The 18482-nt window shown below is 39.0% G+C and overlaps 1 protein-coding gene across 7 annotated transcripts in view; it reads right to left on the bottom strand.

The window, feature by feature from the left end:
* PTPRK (protein tyrosine phosphatase receptor type K) overlaps nucleotides 1-18482 on the bottom strand; it is a 411664-nt gene that overhangs the window by 213580 nt on the left and 179602 nt on the right. For all 7 annotated transcript variants that reach the window (XM_040597798.1, XM_040597792.1, XM_040597791.1 and 4 more), the window contains exons 4-5: nucleotides 8716-8797; nucleotides 6690-6805 (exon numbers count right to left, since the gene is read on the bottom strand). In XM_040597798.1, coding sequence (XP_040453732.1) covers nucleotides 6690-6805; nucleotides 8716-8797 — 198 coding nt within the window. The remainder of the gene's footprint in view (nucleotides 1-6689; nucleotides 6806-8715; nucleotides 8798-18482) is intronic.

The following is an 18482-nucleotide window of genomic DNA, read 5'->3' as shown; positions in this document are numbered from 1 at the left end:
CCAAGGTTCACCCGTCACTCCTGCCACCAAAGAACAACAACCCCAGAGTGATCGGTCCTCTCCCCTCACACAGCCTCCACACATCATACCTTCAACTCCTCCTTAGGGCAAGCAGGACTGAGTGACTTATTTCAGTTCAATACCAAAAAGCATCAAACCCGACAGTTGACTAAAACCAAAAAAGGGGACCAAAATTCTCCATCACAGTTCCATGGCTGAAACTTCGCACGTGCCAACAAGGCACCTTCTCTGAAATTTCTCTAGGCCCCACAAAAGAAAAAGCAAAATAACAAAGCTTTTCTAACATCCAGAGTATACTCAGCTCCCTTTAACTTTCAGGGACCATAAAATCTGTGCAAACCAACAAAAAACATTCTTCAAATACATTGAAAATGGTGAACAGGCAGGTGCACTAGAACAGCAAATATTTTATCATCAAACTAAAGAAACGGTATCTTTAGCAGTTAATTAACTGTATCAAAATGTAACAGGATCTCAAAAGGCAAGGTTACATTAAGAAAACGGTGAAAAAAATCAAAGTAGAAAAAACATGCATACTACCTAAACCAACGTTAAACTGGACGTGACTCTCCTATTACAGATACATTTGTTTGTGAGACCATGAGCGAGCCTCTCAGCACTTCACTGCAGCTAAATGGTTTACCCCAAAGGCCCACAGCCCATACTCAAACCTTCCTGCTGAATATTGATCCCTGCCTTCACCTTCTAGGTACAGCGGGAAGAAAGGAGTTGTACGGCACAACTTCTTTCCTCTGAGAGAAAACACTCCCCTTCCAAAAGCAAAACAAAACAGTCAGTGTTGCGTCCCTCAGCCCCCTGCCAGAGGCACCGATCTCATATACACTCTCCAGTCGAAATTCCTGAAATACTGTACAGATCCTGCACAACGTTCTGCCCAAATGCATGATCACAGGACACCATCTGCACGCACCCAGTCCAAAGACTTGTTAAAGAGCATGCAGGCACAGTATCTAGCAAGAGAAAAGAATGCTAAATATCAGATTACATTCCGTGGCAACCAGCACCAAAACCCAAGATGCTGCTAAACAGGGCATTAAGGGTTATGGCGGTTTCCTCAAGAAGCGGAGCAGGAAACGGCCAGTTGTTGAGCCTGAACAGAGAACTGCGCAGACACTTGTTCATCCTCTGGTAACAGTTGGTACCACTGGGAGGTCAGCCCAACTCCATTGTTTTTACAGCAATTTGCATTTTATTTTCCATAATGCTGTTTAATTTCACTTTTTCAATTATTACTCTCAGGCAATTGCTTTAATTATCTGTTATTCCACAAGGAACGACATTTTCCTCTGGCGGAGAGAGGGGCTGCATCAGACCGCATTAACGCTGACAAGCCTCTCCACGGGCGAGAGCGGGGCTGCCTTGCCAGCCTTGGCAGCCCAAGTGGAGCGGCGGTTAGCCAGCACCCACAGCTATTGCTGACAGATTGGCCTGCTCGCCACCACTCTGATGGCAATCTGCACAGGATTACCAGGCATGTATTGAAATTTTAAATGCATGCGGTACCCCCTTTGAATTTCAGATTCGCCCAAGCAAATGGTATCACTGCAGACCTCAGCAGCAAAACACATCCGACTGAAAAGCCAGGACAAGCCGCTTTCCATAATCCAATGCTATGTTAATGCAAAGCTCAGCCATGATGGATGGATTCATTAGTGCTGCAGTTATCGCCATCTGAACCAGGTGCCAAGACATATGGTTTAACAGATGTTGTAGCAAAAAGCTCTATTCTCTGCACTGTGCAAGTGTCCAGTTAAACTGGACATTGATAAGACACTGAAAATCGTATTGGGCTGCTGGGAGCCACAATTGTTCCCAGCTCAGGAAGCTGTTAAACACAGCCTGATTATGCAAAAAACCCGATTGCTGTGATATCCCAATTAGATCCACAGAACAAATGCTGGACAATACGCACACTGCTTTCTGAAGTCTTTGTGTACCCAAATGTTATTTATTCTATTCAGTCAATTCTATTTCTCCACTGTCTTAGCAAAGAAATGAAGCTTAAAATGGTAGAAGCTTTCTCCACATTTGGAAAAATCCAAATCAAATGAGAAAACAGATGCCCCCACTCCACCCTTGCATTTTCATGTGTAGAAAGCCCCGTGTGCACTATTCTTTCAAATATTTAATACTTAACACATATCCACCCCAAGCACAGGATTAACATGCATAAGTGACTTGTTCACAAGGTTATTTACTGACATAACTCCACTGGAATGCACGGCATTTCACAGAGGAAAAACCAGAGTAAAAAAGAGGTCCTATTTATACTAATTCAGCAAATCAACGTGCACAAAGCAGCAAGGTGCATCAAACGTTAATAAATCAAAGAATCCTTATTCTTGAAGTGTCTTTTCAAAGAGACAATTCATAGACTTTAGAGAAAAGAAAATCAGCAAAGTAGGCAACAACTATCAATTATGATGTCTATATATGCTATATTCAATCTTCTAAAATTACACACACACACAAACATGTTCACCTCCTACAGGGAAGAATTTTTCAGCAAGAACTTCTGCTAACTCCTGAAACCTATAAGACAGAGCATATCAAAGCTTAACAGGCAGAAAAGCTACCTTACCACCTTGGGTTTGGAGATTCCTATCACACAACCCAACTGCTGCAGTGTGTACAGTGGCACCAAACTACAGCTATTGGTATGTGGCATATTGCAGTGGAAATTTTAAGAGGAGGGGAGGAAATACCGAGAAAAAAACTCCAGAGCATTACATTCAGAAGGGGATGGGAGGGGAAAAAAAACAAACCAAAAAAACCAACAAAACAAAAAACACCACACCAAGACTGCACGTATTTTGGAAACACCATTAATGCTCACCTTAAAAAACTAAGGATTTTGAAACTGTTCTAGAATTTGCTAATAATTGCAGGTCATAAAGAGAATTCTTCAGCTCACAACCATAGTAGATTCAATGGCAGGTTAGGTTGAAAAGGTGAAGAACAAAAAAATGTGATAGCTGCATTTCTGTCCTGCTCCCACAGTCACAAAAGGTATGTTTCAGATCATCTTGTTCAACCAGTTAAATCTCTTTATCTACGCAAATATTTGTTTTGTATTAATGCAGCTGTAATTTTTAAAGACTTGTGTTATCTTTACTGTTTATCTTTCAATGCCAGAGCTCTGACTGTTCCAGACCTTGGTCCAGTGGGGCTGCAATATGCAGGGTTGGGAGGGAGGGGTATGAAAGGGGACAAGAGATCACATATAATCTAAAGGCAAACAAGAGCAAAATCTGCAGCCGTGAAAGTCAGGAGAAGTTCAATTCAATGTTAATTCCTATTTGTCTGAAATGTTTACAGACATACATTTATAGAAAATTGAGTTGATGAAAAGACTGTCATTACAGCAGTAAACACACAGAAAACTATTGAAATGCTGTGCCTATTTTTATCCTTTTTTATTTTCAGACAGGCAAAAGTATGTGGTGTACTTAATTATATATACATTAATAAAAACATAAGCATGGAAATGCGCATGCACATAAATCATCTAGTATATGATCAGGGTTTTTTCCCCCAATATCTAAAAAATCAAATAAAATTGAAGTTTACACAGGACACCACAATGAGACATGCTACCAAGAGCCACTTTTACTTCAGATCGTTATAATCTTTCCCTCTTCCCTGCTTTTAACCATATATCCTCATCTTCTTCTACCTGCTGGGACTATGTACATAGGTAATTCAGACATGAATCAAGCTAAGAAAACCCCAATAAATAAAAAACAAACCAAAACAAACCCCAACCAAACAGTCCTCCTCATCCCCAACAACAAAAATCCAATTTGGACCAAAATCTTTTTCAGCCAGATCACTTTCCTGAACTGACTTACTGGCAAGCTGCAAAAGCTCCAGCATCATTGCAGAGGCATGAGGAGGCCGAAGCCAGGTCACGGTAGCTCACACCAAGCCTGACTGTAGCAGCTGTGGGACTGCACGACTGAGCACAGAATGCAGTGGTGGCTGTTTTTTTGTTGTTTTTTTTTTTCCTCCTGCTGCTGAATATACTGTAGCCCTTCTCTAAAACTGAGGTCTGAGGGAGCCAGAGAGCGCTGGTAGAGCCTGTAAGAAAATCTGTGCCTGCAAATCTCTATTACTTCAGTGTAAGCAAATGAGAACTTACATTACCTCAGACACAAAAAGCCCTAGTATCTCCAATTGCACCTCAGATCTTTCCTTATTAAAGAACGGGTTTTAATAGCAAATTGTTTGCTGCTTTTTTATTCTTGTTTTCCAAGGAAGTATCTTTTCTTTTTCAATAAGGATATAACCAAAAGCTATTTTCTCTAACACAGTGTACTTGGAAAGTGTCTTCTCCCCCACTCCTACATTTTTCATTTTTGCACTTTTTTTTTTCCAATGGCCTTTCTTGTTATGACAAAAATACATTCCTGGAATGTTTCAGCTCAGGGCTCTCAAAAACAATTACTTAGGCATTTGATTTGATCTGCCAGTTCTTCCTTTCTGGGTATCTGGGCTTTATGAATCTCCAGTTTTGTCAAAGGTTAAAGTGAACCTTTTTCAAGTCACACTCTGGAGCCTCACGAGGCACATACATGCCCACCCCATGTTTTAGGGCAACGTATTAAATTCACTATTAGCTGCACATAACTTGCTGTGTTATCTAAGGAAGAGAATTCAGAGAGGGATAGTTGCTGATTCATGCTTATGTTAGGCAAGTAGGATGGAGGGGTGGAATGATGACGGAGAAAGAAAAAAATGAGTCACCTTTAAATTGGTGAAAATTTGGCACTGTTTAAGGGAGAACAAGAAATGGAACAGAAGTTAAAGTATACAATTTTAGTAGCAAGGTATCTTCAAGAATATCAAGGCACTTCATAAGCACAAGCAAGCAGAGTTATAACCTTAAAGGTACCTTATCTTTCTCACTGTGAGAAACTACCACATCTGTGATAAACAGACCACCTATGAAAGTATATGGAGGGACAAAACATACGTTTTCTGAGTTGCTCTGGCTGCTAACCAGGCTTCTCAGGGGAGTGAAAGTTAGAAAGGATAATCTGTCAAAGTTATCTGATGCCAAGGAGTGAGTGATAGGGAAGATTTCCAGCTGGCTGTCTCCATCGGGCCCTTCTGACCCCATGATCAGCTGCAGGCGGTGCTTCACAGGTTTGCCAGTATGCCTCTATTGCTGTAGTCCTGCCTTTGATAAAGCAAAGCCCAGCTCACCTTCATGTTATGTTCTTAGTGCGCTCTATTTGGCAAGTTTCTGAAATCAAACTCCTCTTCCTCAATGAATGCATTACATGTTTGCTCATTTTAAACAAGTTACTACTCAAAGACATGAAGTACAAATCAGTCCTACTGCTATGATACCTTTTCACTAAATGCAATGCAGTTGCTGCTGGATTTCTGTTCCTTTTTTAATATTGTGGCATATTTGTCCAGTAATACCATTTTGAATACTGGGGTTTTTGTAATCTCATTCTATCTATTAAAAAAATCTCTTTAAATTTTATCTCATGCCTATATGCAACTGTTACTCAAAGTTTGTCAGCTCCACTCTCTATTAAAAGAAAAATCAAATGGATTGAACTAACTGTTTATAGTTCATTTCAGAGTACAATGCTTGCCAAAAAAATAGATTATTTTGAAGTTCTGATTATAGTTCAAAGTACAATGTTTCCCAAAAAGTATTTACTTTACAGTTCTGAAAATTTACTGAAATAAACGCTTTACAAAAATAAAAGTTTTAATGGGCATATTTAGAAACCATTCTAGAGGACTGTTGGTGCTTAAGTTTTTGTATGAACTAAAGCATATGCATAAAGGTACACATACAACTACAGTGATTATTTTAATCCTTATTAAATGGCAAAAATTTATTTTTTTTTTAAGGAGCAACTGTGAAACTTTGCCATCCTTCTACTTAACTGGTGGTCTTAACCACATCACAAAACAAAGTGGTTGTTTTGGGGGGATGGTGGTGTTAATGTCTTCTTTCTTCATGGTGTTTTGTTTTTTGTGTTTTGTGTTGTGGGGTTTTTTTTGGTGTTTTTTTTTTATGAGAAGGGTTATTTTCTGGTTTTAGTCTTTGCTTAGATTCTAACATACATGCTACTCACAATTACACACAGATAAAAGTTGAAGTCCCTCCTATTACGGAAACAGAGAAAAAGGACATGCAACAGTCCTTTTATGTTGTCCCATTAATTCTGCTGCTGAGTAAAACTGCTATGCACACAGAAGTACAGCTACAACCCTCCAGCCACCTGCTTGAACATTAGTTGTAATTTATATGACAAAAATAATCCTCAAAATTTATGACAGCTGTGTTATATCTGCGTTTTACTAGATCCCAAATGCCAATTATCTCCACTTAATGTTAATAAATTTTGATACAGAAGAGCTGGTTTACAAGGAGAGAAGGCCCACAGTACCTTAAAGACCAACGCTCCTCCACTGTCCACACCGGTTGTTCTAATTTTTAATCCAAGTTTTTTAAAATTACAAAATTGATTACAAGTTTCTCCATTTAACAGAGATAAAACTGTATTTAAACTAAATATTTTGCATGCAGTAGGAAAAAAGGCTTAGGAAATTAAATATTTCACCTCCAGAAAGCAGCTTGTCCTCTAGCCAAATAGACTTGCATGAGTTAGCCTTACCTGGAGCCATAACTTGTTATTCACTGCATCTCTCCCCGTAGCGATGCATTGAAACGTAGCATTCTGCCCTGCATTGACCTCTACATCCCCCAGCCTCAAGAAATGTGGAGATTTATCTGCAGAGGGGGAAAACAAAAATTATAAGTAACGCTTATTGCTAAAAAAGGTGCCAGTAACATTATTGTCTCCCTGAAGATGCATATTTTAACTGCCTTTGGCTAAAAAATAGGAACAGAAGAGAGAAAATTATTTGTTTCATCTCTCTTCGAGACGAAAGAGTGCTTTCAGTCCTTTCCCTTCTACTCTGGTGATTCTTCTAACTTTATGTTATACATGAGTTATAATGAAGTCTTTTAAAAATCAAAGCCAAGAGAAGGAGATCAAACACCAGAATGTCAGAAGCACTTTACAAAAATTATTCCAAACACTTTCTATTGTGTGAAACCCAGCATACTGAGAAAAAACCCAATTAACAGGATACTGTTCAGGCAGATAGGGTTATACTATTCAGATTATTTGCAATGTAATTCAAAGTCTATTGTTTTACTGTATTAAATCATCTGTGCTGTTGAATATAGCATTTCAGGAGCTGACAAATCTATTTCCTGCACTGACAAAGCCCCTAGGAAAGCTCAGTGGCACAACCACCTGAAGGATTTATTAGACATGCTGACAGACACATGAGGAATAGGTACCTTACACAGCTCTCGTCCATTTCTTTCTTAAGAGCTGCTAATGAAAACAGTAGCTGAACTGTTACTTCTTTGTGCTTACTAAAACCCCCAAACAAACAAAAAAGCCAACCATGCAGGGAAAAACAGCAAATTTGAACAAACGTATTTTTTAAACATCAGTAACGAAAAAGATCTTATCTGAATACTGTATCATGCTGATAATCTGCCACCATGGCTGTACCAAGTGTCTTTTGTTTTGACACTTTAAAAAAAAAAAAAAAAACACAAAAAAACAAACCACAAAGGTGAAGGGGACACAACAACGCAACCAGCAATAGAAGAAAAGAAAATGAAAGCCAGATACTGAATCTGAGCAGAGCCTTGCTGAATAGAGACATCAGATAGCTGGGCTGGTTGAAATTTGAAGAGGTAACTCACTCAAATATCCTGTAAGCTTGCTAGCCCCTGAGAGCTATGGTCTTAATGGGTTCGGGGTAGGAGAAAACAAAATGTAAGGTTGCCATTGCAACTTTACGAGTTGGCATAGTTTTGCAAATTTGCAGGAGGTAGTTGTTAAAACTTGATGATTTCAGAAAGCAATTAAATTATCAGCCATAGCATACATTACAATGAAATCACATTTTAGAACGGGGAAGTCTGGGTGTCTAGAGGAAGATCAGAAGAATTTAATAGAGTCAAATTACCAAAAAAACAATGTGGTAACAAATGACAGAAATGCACAGTAATAATTTCTTCCTTACAACTTTTTATTTGTAGAATATTCTCTTTATCGCAACTTGTGTTTGCATGCAATTCTTCACCAGGATTAAGCAGGGAAAGGCAAACAAATGCCTGAAGTCTGTCCACAAGAAACAAAACAGCAAACAACAAAACCCAATCCTTCAGTAGTTTAATAGCCAGATGCCTTTTTTTTTTTTTTTTTAATCTGTTGTATCTGTTTGAGGGAAGGAGGGGGGAAAAAAAAGAGAAAGAAGAACAAAGCCACGAAATCTGATAAACTTACTACATGCATCTGTCAAATCAGTTTTCTTTAATCAGTGAGTATACACATTAACACCCATTTTGATCATGTACACTGACTACAGTATGACTAAAAAGATACTAAAGAATTTCTGCTTTTGTACTCCTGTATACTTCATTTCTGGCAACAAAGATTTTACCCAGGTAAATCACTATTGCAACACTACATTTTCCCCTGGAAACTGCAACAAAAATACTATTGAAAGAACAAAGAACGTCAGTGATAAAGTGATGAAAACTCAGCAGTCTACAATGATATCAAATATGTCCTGAAAAGACAGAGAAAAATGCAGCTCTTAATCATTACTTACCACAAGGGTAACTCAGAACCTGGATGTCATCAATGGCAATGTAGCCATTTCTCCCATCTGAGACTTCAGCTTCAAATATTACCTGTCAAAATGAAAGAAAAAATGTTTGCAACACTCATTTCTACAGAATTCCCACAGTGGCAAGCGTGTAGATATAAGACACATTGCCTTTTTCATTTAGTTGAAGTTCCTACAAGGTTTGACGACTGAATGGAATATTTATTACTCAATGTATTGCAGTTCCATACCATTCATATACATGACTTTCTTTGGATTTGCTGCTTATGGCACACCAGAAAAGCATGTTTATTACCTCAATTAACAGCATACTGCTTTCACTCTGCTAAATGTATAAACATGATTCAATTCTGGAAAAAATGCCATTACTTTCACACAGATTCAACATCACAGCACACAACTGATCAGCCAATTTTAACAAAATTTATATTCTTGTCAGGGGTCACAGCATAGTCCAAAGTCTCCTGTAACCTTCTGCAGCGTAATTGCACAGGAAAACAGGCAGCAGCACAGAAATAGTGCAGCACTCCCCAGTGGCAACGAAAAGAACAGCTGTAGCACGAGATTTATGCAGTAGTCGTGAACTTCATTCTTCATTCTGGAAAGGCAATGGGGAAATTGCTGTCTGAAGGAAAAGTAGAGAGTGTCTCCACATCCACCTTCTTGTCCCACCCCAAATGGGCAGTAACCACAAAGAGTTGATCTTGGAGTGCTCCAGAGCACAGAGCTGTCTTTTGGTACTGATGCTGCAAAATAATGCCAGCTGACCAGAACACGTTTATCGTCGAGATCCATGCTTCTTTGTATGCACGAAAAGAGGCAGAATATAGTGACAGTAAAAGGAAAACAATTAGAAGAAAAAAAGATAAGAGATGAAGCATGAATGTCTAAACTAAAAGGAATATATGAAAGAGGAAAGCATACGGGTAAAGACTGAGTCAAGTGATATGATACAAACTTGCAGTCGTGACTGCCCAAAATAACTGTCTGTTGGGGTCTTCTGTGCAAGACAGGCTTAGAGCAAGTCAGCCGCTCTATATATAAACCTTTTCAAGCACTTTCATTTCCCGTTCCTGGGGACAATGTAAGGGAGCAGCAAAGGCAGTGGATTAACAACCCAACATTCCTGCAGGTGAGCGGGAGAACGCTGTCTCCATCAAGCACTTTCTCAGGTCTTCTTACTAGGGGATCTGCATGGCACCTTGCTAGGAAGTAATGACCACTGCATTCTTCTGTCTCAAGGGAGTACTGGGAGCAAGCAGCTCCCACCTCTGTCCAGAGCTCCTTTGGGACCTGAGAATTCATAAAAAGTTCCCTCTTTGGCAAGACACCTGGCATTCACACAGCTTGGCCCTGAATGCTGCACCAGGAACGCATCTGTGTGCATATGCTCCACTCACTACATTTCCTTACCCTTACATCCCACCCAGACACAAAGCACATTTTATCTTCCCACCAAAGGAGACAGGGATCCCAGGTTGTCTGTTTATACTCAGAACTAGTTCCACAACCTCAAAGAGCGAAAAAGTAAGGAAAACTTTCAAGGAAAGGTGGATATGGGGATGTTCATGATGTGGTTCACAGGGTCACACAACTTGTGCTCTAAGTACAGAAAGAGGAAGCCTGTGGAGCAAATATATACTTCGGCAGCACCAGGCTACAATCCCTCTTCTGACCTCTCCACAAGTTCTGCACTTCTTTCCCCACCCCCCCCCCCACCCCCCTTTTAATTTTATGTGCACCTCAATATATTTAAGTTGCAGAAACCATTTAATTCTCTACTTCCTCATCCTGCCTTGGCCAACAATAGCTTGAAAGAAAAGAATTTAGTGTCTGGGGGTCCTACCTACACTCCCTTGACTAATGACATCTCTGAACAGAGCACTATTTGACAATGTCCACCAGCTCCTCAGGCATCTTCAGAGAGCCGGCTGTCATTCCCAGTAAGGAACATCACCATGAATATCTTCAATTCTTGAATAATTTGGATTAATTTTTAAATGCTTCTCTGGTGTGGGAGACTAACAACTCAGTAAAAAATAAGTATTATATTTAAAGTCTTTCTGACAGACCAATTTTTGTACAGCGCAATACAGTTCTACCACATACACAAACTCTGAAAACCCTTTGCTTCTACAAGTCCAGGTAAGAAGTCTGAGCATCAGTGTTAAGAACTGGACTCTGAATTGTGCTGTTATTAATTCATTTGTAAATAAATTATATTCAATTTCCACTGAAGCTTGACCTCATGTAAGTGTGTTCTTCCCTTGGATGCTGATATCTTCTTGCACCAGGGGCAGAGGGGAGAAAGTTACCTTTCTTGGGATAGATCTGGGAATGAATTTGCTTGGGTTTTTTATACCTCTTCCAGATTAATTTAATTAATTCCCACCCTCCAAGAGTAGGAAGTTATCAAAAAAGAGAAGTTCACAGGAGAGAGTGAGATTAAGGCATGGAGATCCATGAGTAGGAAAAAAAAAACACACAGCACAACAAAACAAAAAAACATGAAGAAATACAGAAATGTAAGAAGCCTACAAAGTGTTATAACGAGCAACGTTGATCAGGTAAATAAAGGAAAAATAAAGCAATTAAAAAACCAGATATATTAGAGAGTTGAGTTTTCATATATGTAATGCTAAAATATTTTTACTTACATTCATAACTGGTATAAATACAGCTATGAAGCATTCAAAACTGTAGAGACTTTAAAGCAAAAGGTGCAGCTCAGTTAAAAAAATTCTTATCAGGCTTTAATTTGATAACATCTGTTCACATTTAAAAGGGGAAATGGAAGAAGGGAATTGTGTATAGATGCAAACAGCAATTTAAAATGCTGACAAGTCAGACCAGAACCTGAGGTAGTTCTTTTCCTCACATATGCACACACTGCTTCTGAGAAAAAACAGACTATTGGGCTATTTCTTTCACCAGAGAAGGTTTATCCCAACAAGACACCGGGTGCTCTGGGAGTGAATCCTGCACTTGGCCTGCACTGCTGTTCGGTTTACAGTCCTAGAAAGAATGGCTTAAATATTTTCATTTTAGCTGGAAAATAATTCAGATTATCACTCTAGCCAGGAAATATTAGTTGTCTGTGCAACTGTAAATGTCCTTCCCGTTATTACAATTTAATTGCATGCTCATCTAGTGCACTTCTGAGAGATGCTTGCCTCCCTTAATGGAGAGACTGTTTTGGGGGATGAATTGGGCTTGCACAGAACAGGGCTGTGGAGACGGTTATCCTGTCTCGTTTGTACCAGCATCACCACAATGAATGAGAATGGAAAATGCTGAATAGCTCAGGTAACTCAAATGCTACTGAGGAGAATTAGATTTGATCCCTGAATTTTCTGCACAGTTCAAAGGTGATACTCCAAAATTTAGTTACTTCTCCAAATTAATGCCATGTCCTTGTTCATGAAGCACCTCCATTCAGATGCAAATGAATTATCAGGGTCAGAACTCTTTGAACTGGACATGCTCCTACGTAATTAGCCAACCCTAATGCATCATTTGTCCATTTCCCCCCTAAAATCATGCAAGCTTTTAGTGAATGCAGTACCATTTGGGAAAAATCCATGGGTTTCCTACTGGCAGCATTAAGAGCCATTTCCATTTGTCTGTTTTGTACCTGGCTTCCTTCAATGACCCAAATAAGTAACAAATTAATCCCAATCATCTTGCTATATTAGTCACAACTTTGTAGACCTCTACTGTATGTCCCCAAGTAATATTGCCTCACATTTGAAGAGGCCCAGATTATTCAATCAATCTTGTATAGAAACCATTCCCTATTCTTTCATTATCCTTCTCTAAAGCTCTTTCTAACCATGCTATATTCTTTGAAGATAACAAGAGCAGAGCTGGCACAGAGTAACCAAGCTGTGGGTGAGACATAATTTATACAACAGCATAATACCATTATCTAATTTATACCAAATTTCCTTAACCACTCTTAACACTTCATTTACTTTTTTTGACCATCACTGGGCTCCAAGCTGATATTTTTATGAACCACGATCATGCTGCAGAGTGCCAATGGCAAGCTCAGAGTCCATCGTTCTGCGTGTGAAATTAGGATTTTACGCACTGTGCATTGTTTTGTATCTTATTATCGACACTAAAATGTGCCTGCTACTTTACTGCAAATCATTCACAGTTGGTGATACTGTAATGGTCCTTCTACAGGTCCTCAAAACCACATAATGTCCTTGCTGTTCCAAAGTAGTTTGCACCTACAAACTTCTGTCTTCACACTGTTCTCTGGCCCCCACTCTGGTACCTTATGAACATGTTGAAAGGCAAAAATCTCTGCAGAATGCCTTGGTGGCTGCTTCTGGACATGTCAAGAATTTATTCCTACTTTCATTTTTCATCTTAAATGATTATTTATCTGTGGAAGTATCTTTCTTCTCACACAATGGCAGCTTAGCTTCACTACAAGCTTTTGTTGAAGGACACGGTCAAAAGCCTTTTGGAAACCTAATTAGCCTGTATCAAAGCAAATCACTCATTTATATGCTTGCTGACCCCTCTAAAGGGCTCCAAGGTTGAGAATTAAGTGTATGACATGCAACATACAGAAAAAAAGGGGGTGGGGGTGGAAAGGAAGTATCTGATTGTTTTGTGTCAAGCACTGCAAAACAGCACATACTTCGTTTTAACATCTGAGCTCCAAGATGCAGATTATGCCGATCACTCTTCACCTAATATCGTTGCAGAAATAAATGTTTGTGAACAACTTAAATAGTCAACAGTATTTGACTGCAACGGAAAAAGTAGGAATTATTACAGCAGAGACCACTAAAGGATTTAGTTGCTGAAGTTTAATGCTTAAGAAATACTCAAATCTTCACACTTCTACACAGACCTAAAATTGCATCCTGTAATCACCATGAAGGCTAAGCTACACTTACAGGAATACACAAAATATACATCTTCACTGAATTCTTAATTCTTGTCAGGATCCAAAAGTGTATCCTCATTACTAGCTCAACTGAGTCACTGATCAAAGCAAGCATTTCCAAAGAATACTTACTTAGTCAATTAAGAACAAAATGTGGCCAGGAAAGAGGGAGACCAATTCTGTAGCCCAAAGCCTACCCTTAGACCATAAGTCTCCCTACATTTTGTAAAAGCTGGGGTTTTGTAAACTATAAACCACTGTCACCAAGCATGGTATTTTCAGTACAGCTTGAGACCTTTCCTTGTCCTTCCCCTGCTTGCCTAGTTCTGACTACTCGTGGTACTGAAGAAGGTGAGAATCTTCCATAGTTCTGACAGTAGTCACGTCAGACCATCACATATATAAAGCAAACATTAAAAGGTTTAGTTACAACAGAAATGTAGTGTTTCACTTCCTTTTTTTTTTCCCTGTTAGGCTCTAATACACATAATTAGAGAGATATTAAAAGACATTTGAGATGGAAATAGGAAAAAAAAATAGTTATATCTTGTAATTTCTCTAGATCATTCAACTTGCAACACATCTCTGTTCAGCTATAGGAGGGGGTCCACTGGTTTAATTATCTGAAATCAAATCTGTAAATACATCAGTTCCAAGGTTTGGTGGAAAGGTGTATTAGAGTGCTATAAGCAAACAGAAGGTATCATGTCTGTGAAACTGCAGTGCAAAAATCCCCTCCAAGCTCAACAACAAGTACACCAAAACTTCAACTAGAGTCCAGAATTACTGGAAACTTTGTGCTCTTCCCTCACTGTTCCAGTATGCATAACCCTGATGCTGTGCATCTTGATCTATTTTTGGCACCTCCCACAATTTCTATTCAACTTGTGAATAAAACAAAAGAAGAATACATTACTTAGAAAAAATAAATTATTAAAAATGTTTTCTTTTTATATTCTTATGAAAGACTTTAACACTTCACATCTGGTAAGGTTAAATAGCAGAACTCCGCCGCTTCTTTTGGTTCTTTCTCATATACACCTCCTTCACTGATTCATTTTAATTTTTGTGAAAGCACAGTAGGATGACTCCAAGTATACTTGAACCTAATATTTGGTGGTGGTGCAGCTCTCCCCCTTCTCTGGGCTGTCCTATGACCTCAGGAGCTGCTGGCTATGCCTTGGTGCCAGCTTCAGTGAGTCCAACAGCCAAGCACCCCTTGGCTGATGAGCAGCTCTTGCTCAGTTAAGGTGGATAACAGCACTGCCTGTACTGGGAACTGTCAGCTCGACACCCTGAGGGATGAGTTGGGCAGTTGAGCACCCCTCGACTGTACCAGTAACTCCTACTCGACTGAGGCAGAGAATGGCACTGCCTACGCTGGAACTCCTGTTAACTGGTCAAAGCAGAAAAGAAGAATGGAAATAATCAGTTATTCCCTGACAACCCTGGAATGTTCTCACCAGATCACAGCCTGAGTGGCAACAAAGTGGAAAAATACATTGTTCCTGGAATTTTGTAGAAAATTATCAGGTCAGCTTGCAGTTGGGATGGAAATTTGCTGATGACTAAAGCCATAGTCTTATAAAGCCTTATAAAGAGCAGTCCTAAAAGTGAAACTTTTTTGAGTTCTGGGCAGCAGTGGGCTGTGGCCAGCATCACTCTGTGAGCGAGACGCCGCTCAGAGCTCAAACACCAGTAAGTCAGTGGTACCGGGGGACTGCCAGTGAAAGCCGACAGTGGGGCCTGGGCTGCTACCCCTGCTCCTCAAGGCTCAACCCGTCGCCCACCGGGGAAAGCAAAGGCATAACACGTGAGTATTTCACTGAACTCGAGGGCAAACTTACCTTTGCTGTAATATATATTGCAAACTTGAAATAGTTGGTTTAATTATGTAATTTTTTGATATGAAACCAATTAATTTCCTGCTAAAATCTTAAGAAATGTTAATAAACTTTCTTCCCGCCCTCCTCCCACCTTTAGATCTAATCCCTTGTCCAAGTCTGAGACAAGGAATTGATCCAGCCACTCCTAAATGCTGTGAGAGTTTAGAAAGCAAGGGGGTCTACTCTGAACCTTGTGACTCAGCGGGAGGATCTCCTTTACCTTTTATAACTTTGATCTTTATGAACGTTTCTATCTACCTTTAGTTTAATTTGATTTTAACTTGATATATCTCTGTGCATTTACTCCATGTAATAAGTAACAGAGTCTTGCCATCGAATCTTGTGTAGTTGTACTTCCACACATTCATATTAAAGCTATTTCCCTTAAACTCTTCATTGATCATTCTTTAAACTCTTTAACCTACCACTCCTTTTGTGACATACTTACACTAGAATTGTTTAAGGCTAAACAGCACGTAGAGGCAAGTTCGTTTTGTAGTAAAATAACTTTCTGCAAATGAAAAGCCATGAACAGCAAGACCAGCTATACATAAGATAAAACACTAATGAATCATTCACTGACAAGTTTCTATCTATCTAATTCTATCCAATGTTTTTGCAGTGAAGGCATTTTATAATACTAAAGCAAAGTTTTTACTTACCAAGAAACTAAAAATTAATATAAACATGGAAATAGCATCATGTTACAAAAGAAATACTTAATTGAAACTAGCTGAAAGGGACAGCTAAATGAATTTTTACCTAACAAAAATGTTGTTGACATAATAAAAAGCATTTCCCTTGTGAAAGTTATAGATAATTTTTCTGAACTAATTCAGAAATCATGAAAACATAATTACTTCCATTCAAATAGTTAAGTAATGCTGTGAGGCAGCCTTTGCTGCCGACAGGACCCAGGAGAATTTCCAACACAGCAACTCAAACACTTGGGTGAAAACTTTGGGATCTCAATTCTGCCAAGGCAGCTAACACCTCATTATAGTTCTTTTTTCCTCAATAACACACCTCCTGGGATTGAAAACCAAAGGAGTTAAGGCTATCTTGTCATTAGTATCCCTACCAGCAGAGCTGGTCAGCTCACAGATTCCTCAACCATCGCAGTCACCCACAGGAAAGCCTGACAGACAGACCTTTTCTCATCCTCAAATTCCTATTTAAGGTCTACCCAACATACTCCCAAGATTCACCTCAGTTCGCACTCTCTGGTGAGGAACCACCCAGAAAACATGTTTATCAAGGGTCCCAAATGGTAACGGTTCAGCGAATTCATTATTTCTAAGCGAGCTAGCTCCACTACTCAATTCCCAGGGGAGGGGGATGAGGGAACTGGAATGGGGCGCAGGGAAAAACCCAACCACCCCAAACCTGAAACTGTCTCTTCACACGTAAGCAAGAACTGTAGGTGAGCTTTAGTTGAGCTACACCATTTAAACACAAGAGGAGTTAGTAACAATATTATACTTCAATGACATACATGTTGCAGGAAAAAACAGAATTAAAATGAAGCATAATAAACCTTTGAAAAGGCCTGTATGACACAGTTATCTGATGAGGAGGAAGCTAGAGACTAGACACAGTGACCCTGGAGACCCCTATGTTAGTTAGGAACACCAGGAAAATACTTGCATCCTTCCACTTATCTGTGATCACTTCTTTCCAATTGCTTACGCCAAATGTTTCTAAGCTAATGCCTAGAAAATGTCTTGACAAAACACCACACAGAAAAGTTACAGCTGCTCTGGCTTTGGAGCAGTGGTAGTTCATCAAAAACCTACCCTGCTCTTGATTAACTAAGTTGAAGAAAAAACATCCTTGCATAGTTTGTGAACACAAGATCTTCAATAAACCAAAACACTTGTTTAAGCGTGAAAGTTCTTAAATGATTGAGATTTAAAAATAATAAGACTGCATGCAAAGGCAAGACTTTTAACTATGGGAAACATAAACCTTGACAGCATTGTAGATCATGATGTTTAAATGCTAAAACCGGGACAGTAGCAGTAAGAGACAAGTTAAGAATCAATATGAAATACTTAATGCTTCACTTATTTTTGTGATAGACTCAGAATGTACTTTCCAGTAGAGAGATGCAGTCCTTTTGAACACAGGTAGTTACTAGAAAACCAGCAGTACAAGTCTGGCATGATGCCACGTACTTTTCTAAACCTAGAGGAGAGGTCAGTCCTTTATCACTTCCAGTGACCCTTGCAAATTCTCTACCATGTGAGAAATTTTATCTATTTTTTTTAATATGCTGCATCTCAAACCAAATATATTCCCAGCCAAATTACTGATACATTTTAAGACACATAGTAATGATAACCATTATCCTTTAAAGTAATATCTGCATTAATAATATATAGATAAATAAAATTCTCAGTTTTCTAACCACAGGATCTTTTCTATATTCAATCCAAAGACAAAAAAAAAAAAAAACCACACCCAAAAAACCCCAAACACCAAAACAACACAAAAAAAACCCAAACCAAACAACACAAAAAATAAAAATCCACAAAAAAAACCAAAACAAAAAATGAAAACAACTTAATAGGACTAGACTTATAAAGAACCGCAAAAAACAAGCCAAGCAGGGCAGACTAAAAACAGCAGACAAAATTTGTTGGGGCATGTTGCGTGCTACATATTGCTTTCTAAAGCAACTGTTTCCAGTCCGTATCAGAGAAAAATATCTAAAATTTTGTATTTTCATAACAGCAGCCAAAACAATCTGAAGCACCTATGCAGAGACTCCAATCCATATCCTTGCATTTCCTTGCTCTAGAAAAAGATGGTGCTTAAAATATTTTTAATTTCAGCAATCACCAATCAGGGTACTGACAGGCACCTTGCTTCCTTTCCTCTCCTTTTTCTCTTCTGCTCTTCCATAATAAAACTCACATGAGCTATAACTGAAGCTTTCACACTCTGCCACT

This window comes from Falco naumanni, chromosome 6 (assembly GCF_017639655.2).
Source record: "Falco naumanni isolate bFalNau1 chromosome 6, bFalNau1.pat, whole genome shotgun sequence".
In the NCBI taxonomy this organism is placed as follows: Eukaryota; Metazoa; Chordata; class Aves; order Falconiformes; family Falconidae; genus Falco; species Falco naumanni.
The sequence above is the reverse complement of the archived record's forward strand: the minus strand, read 5'-3'. Positions and strand labels throughout refer to the sequence as shown.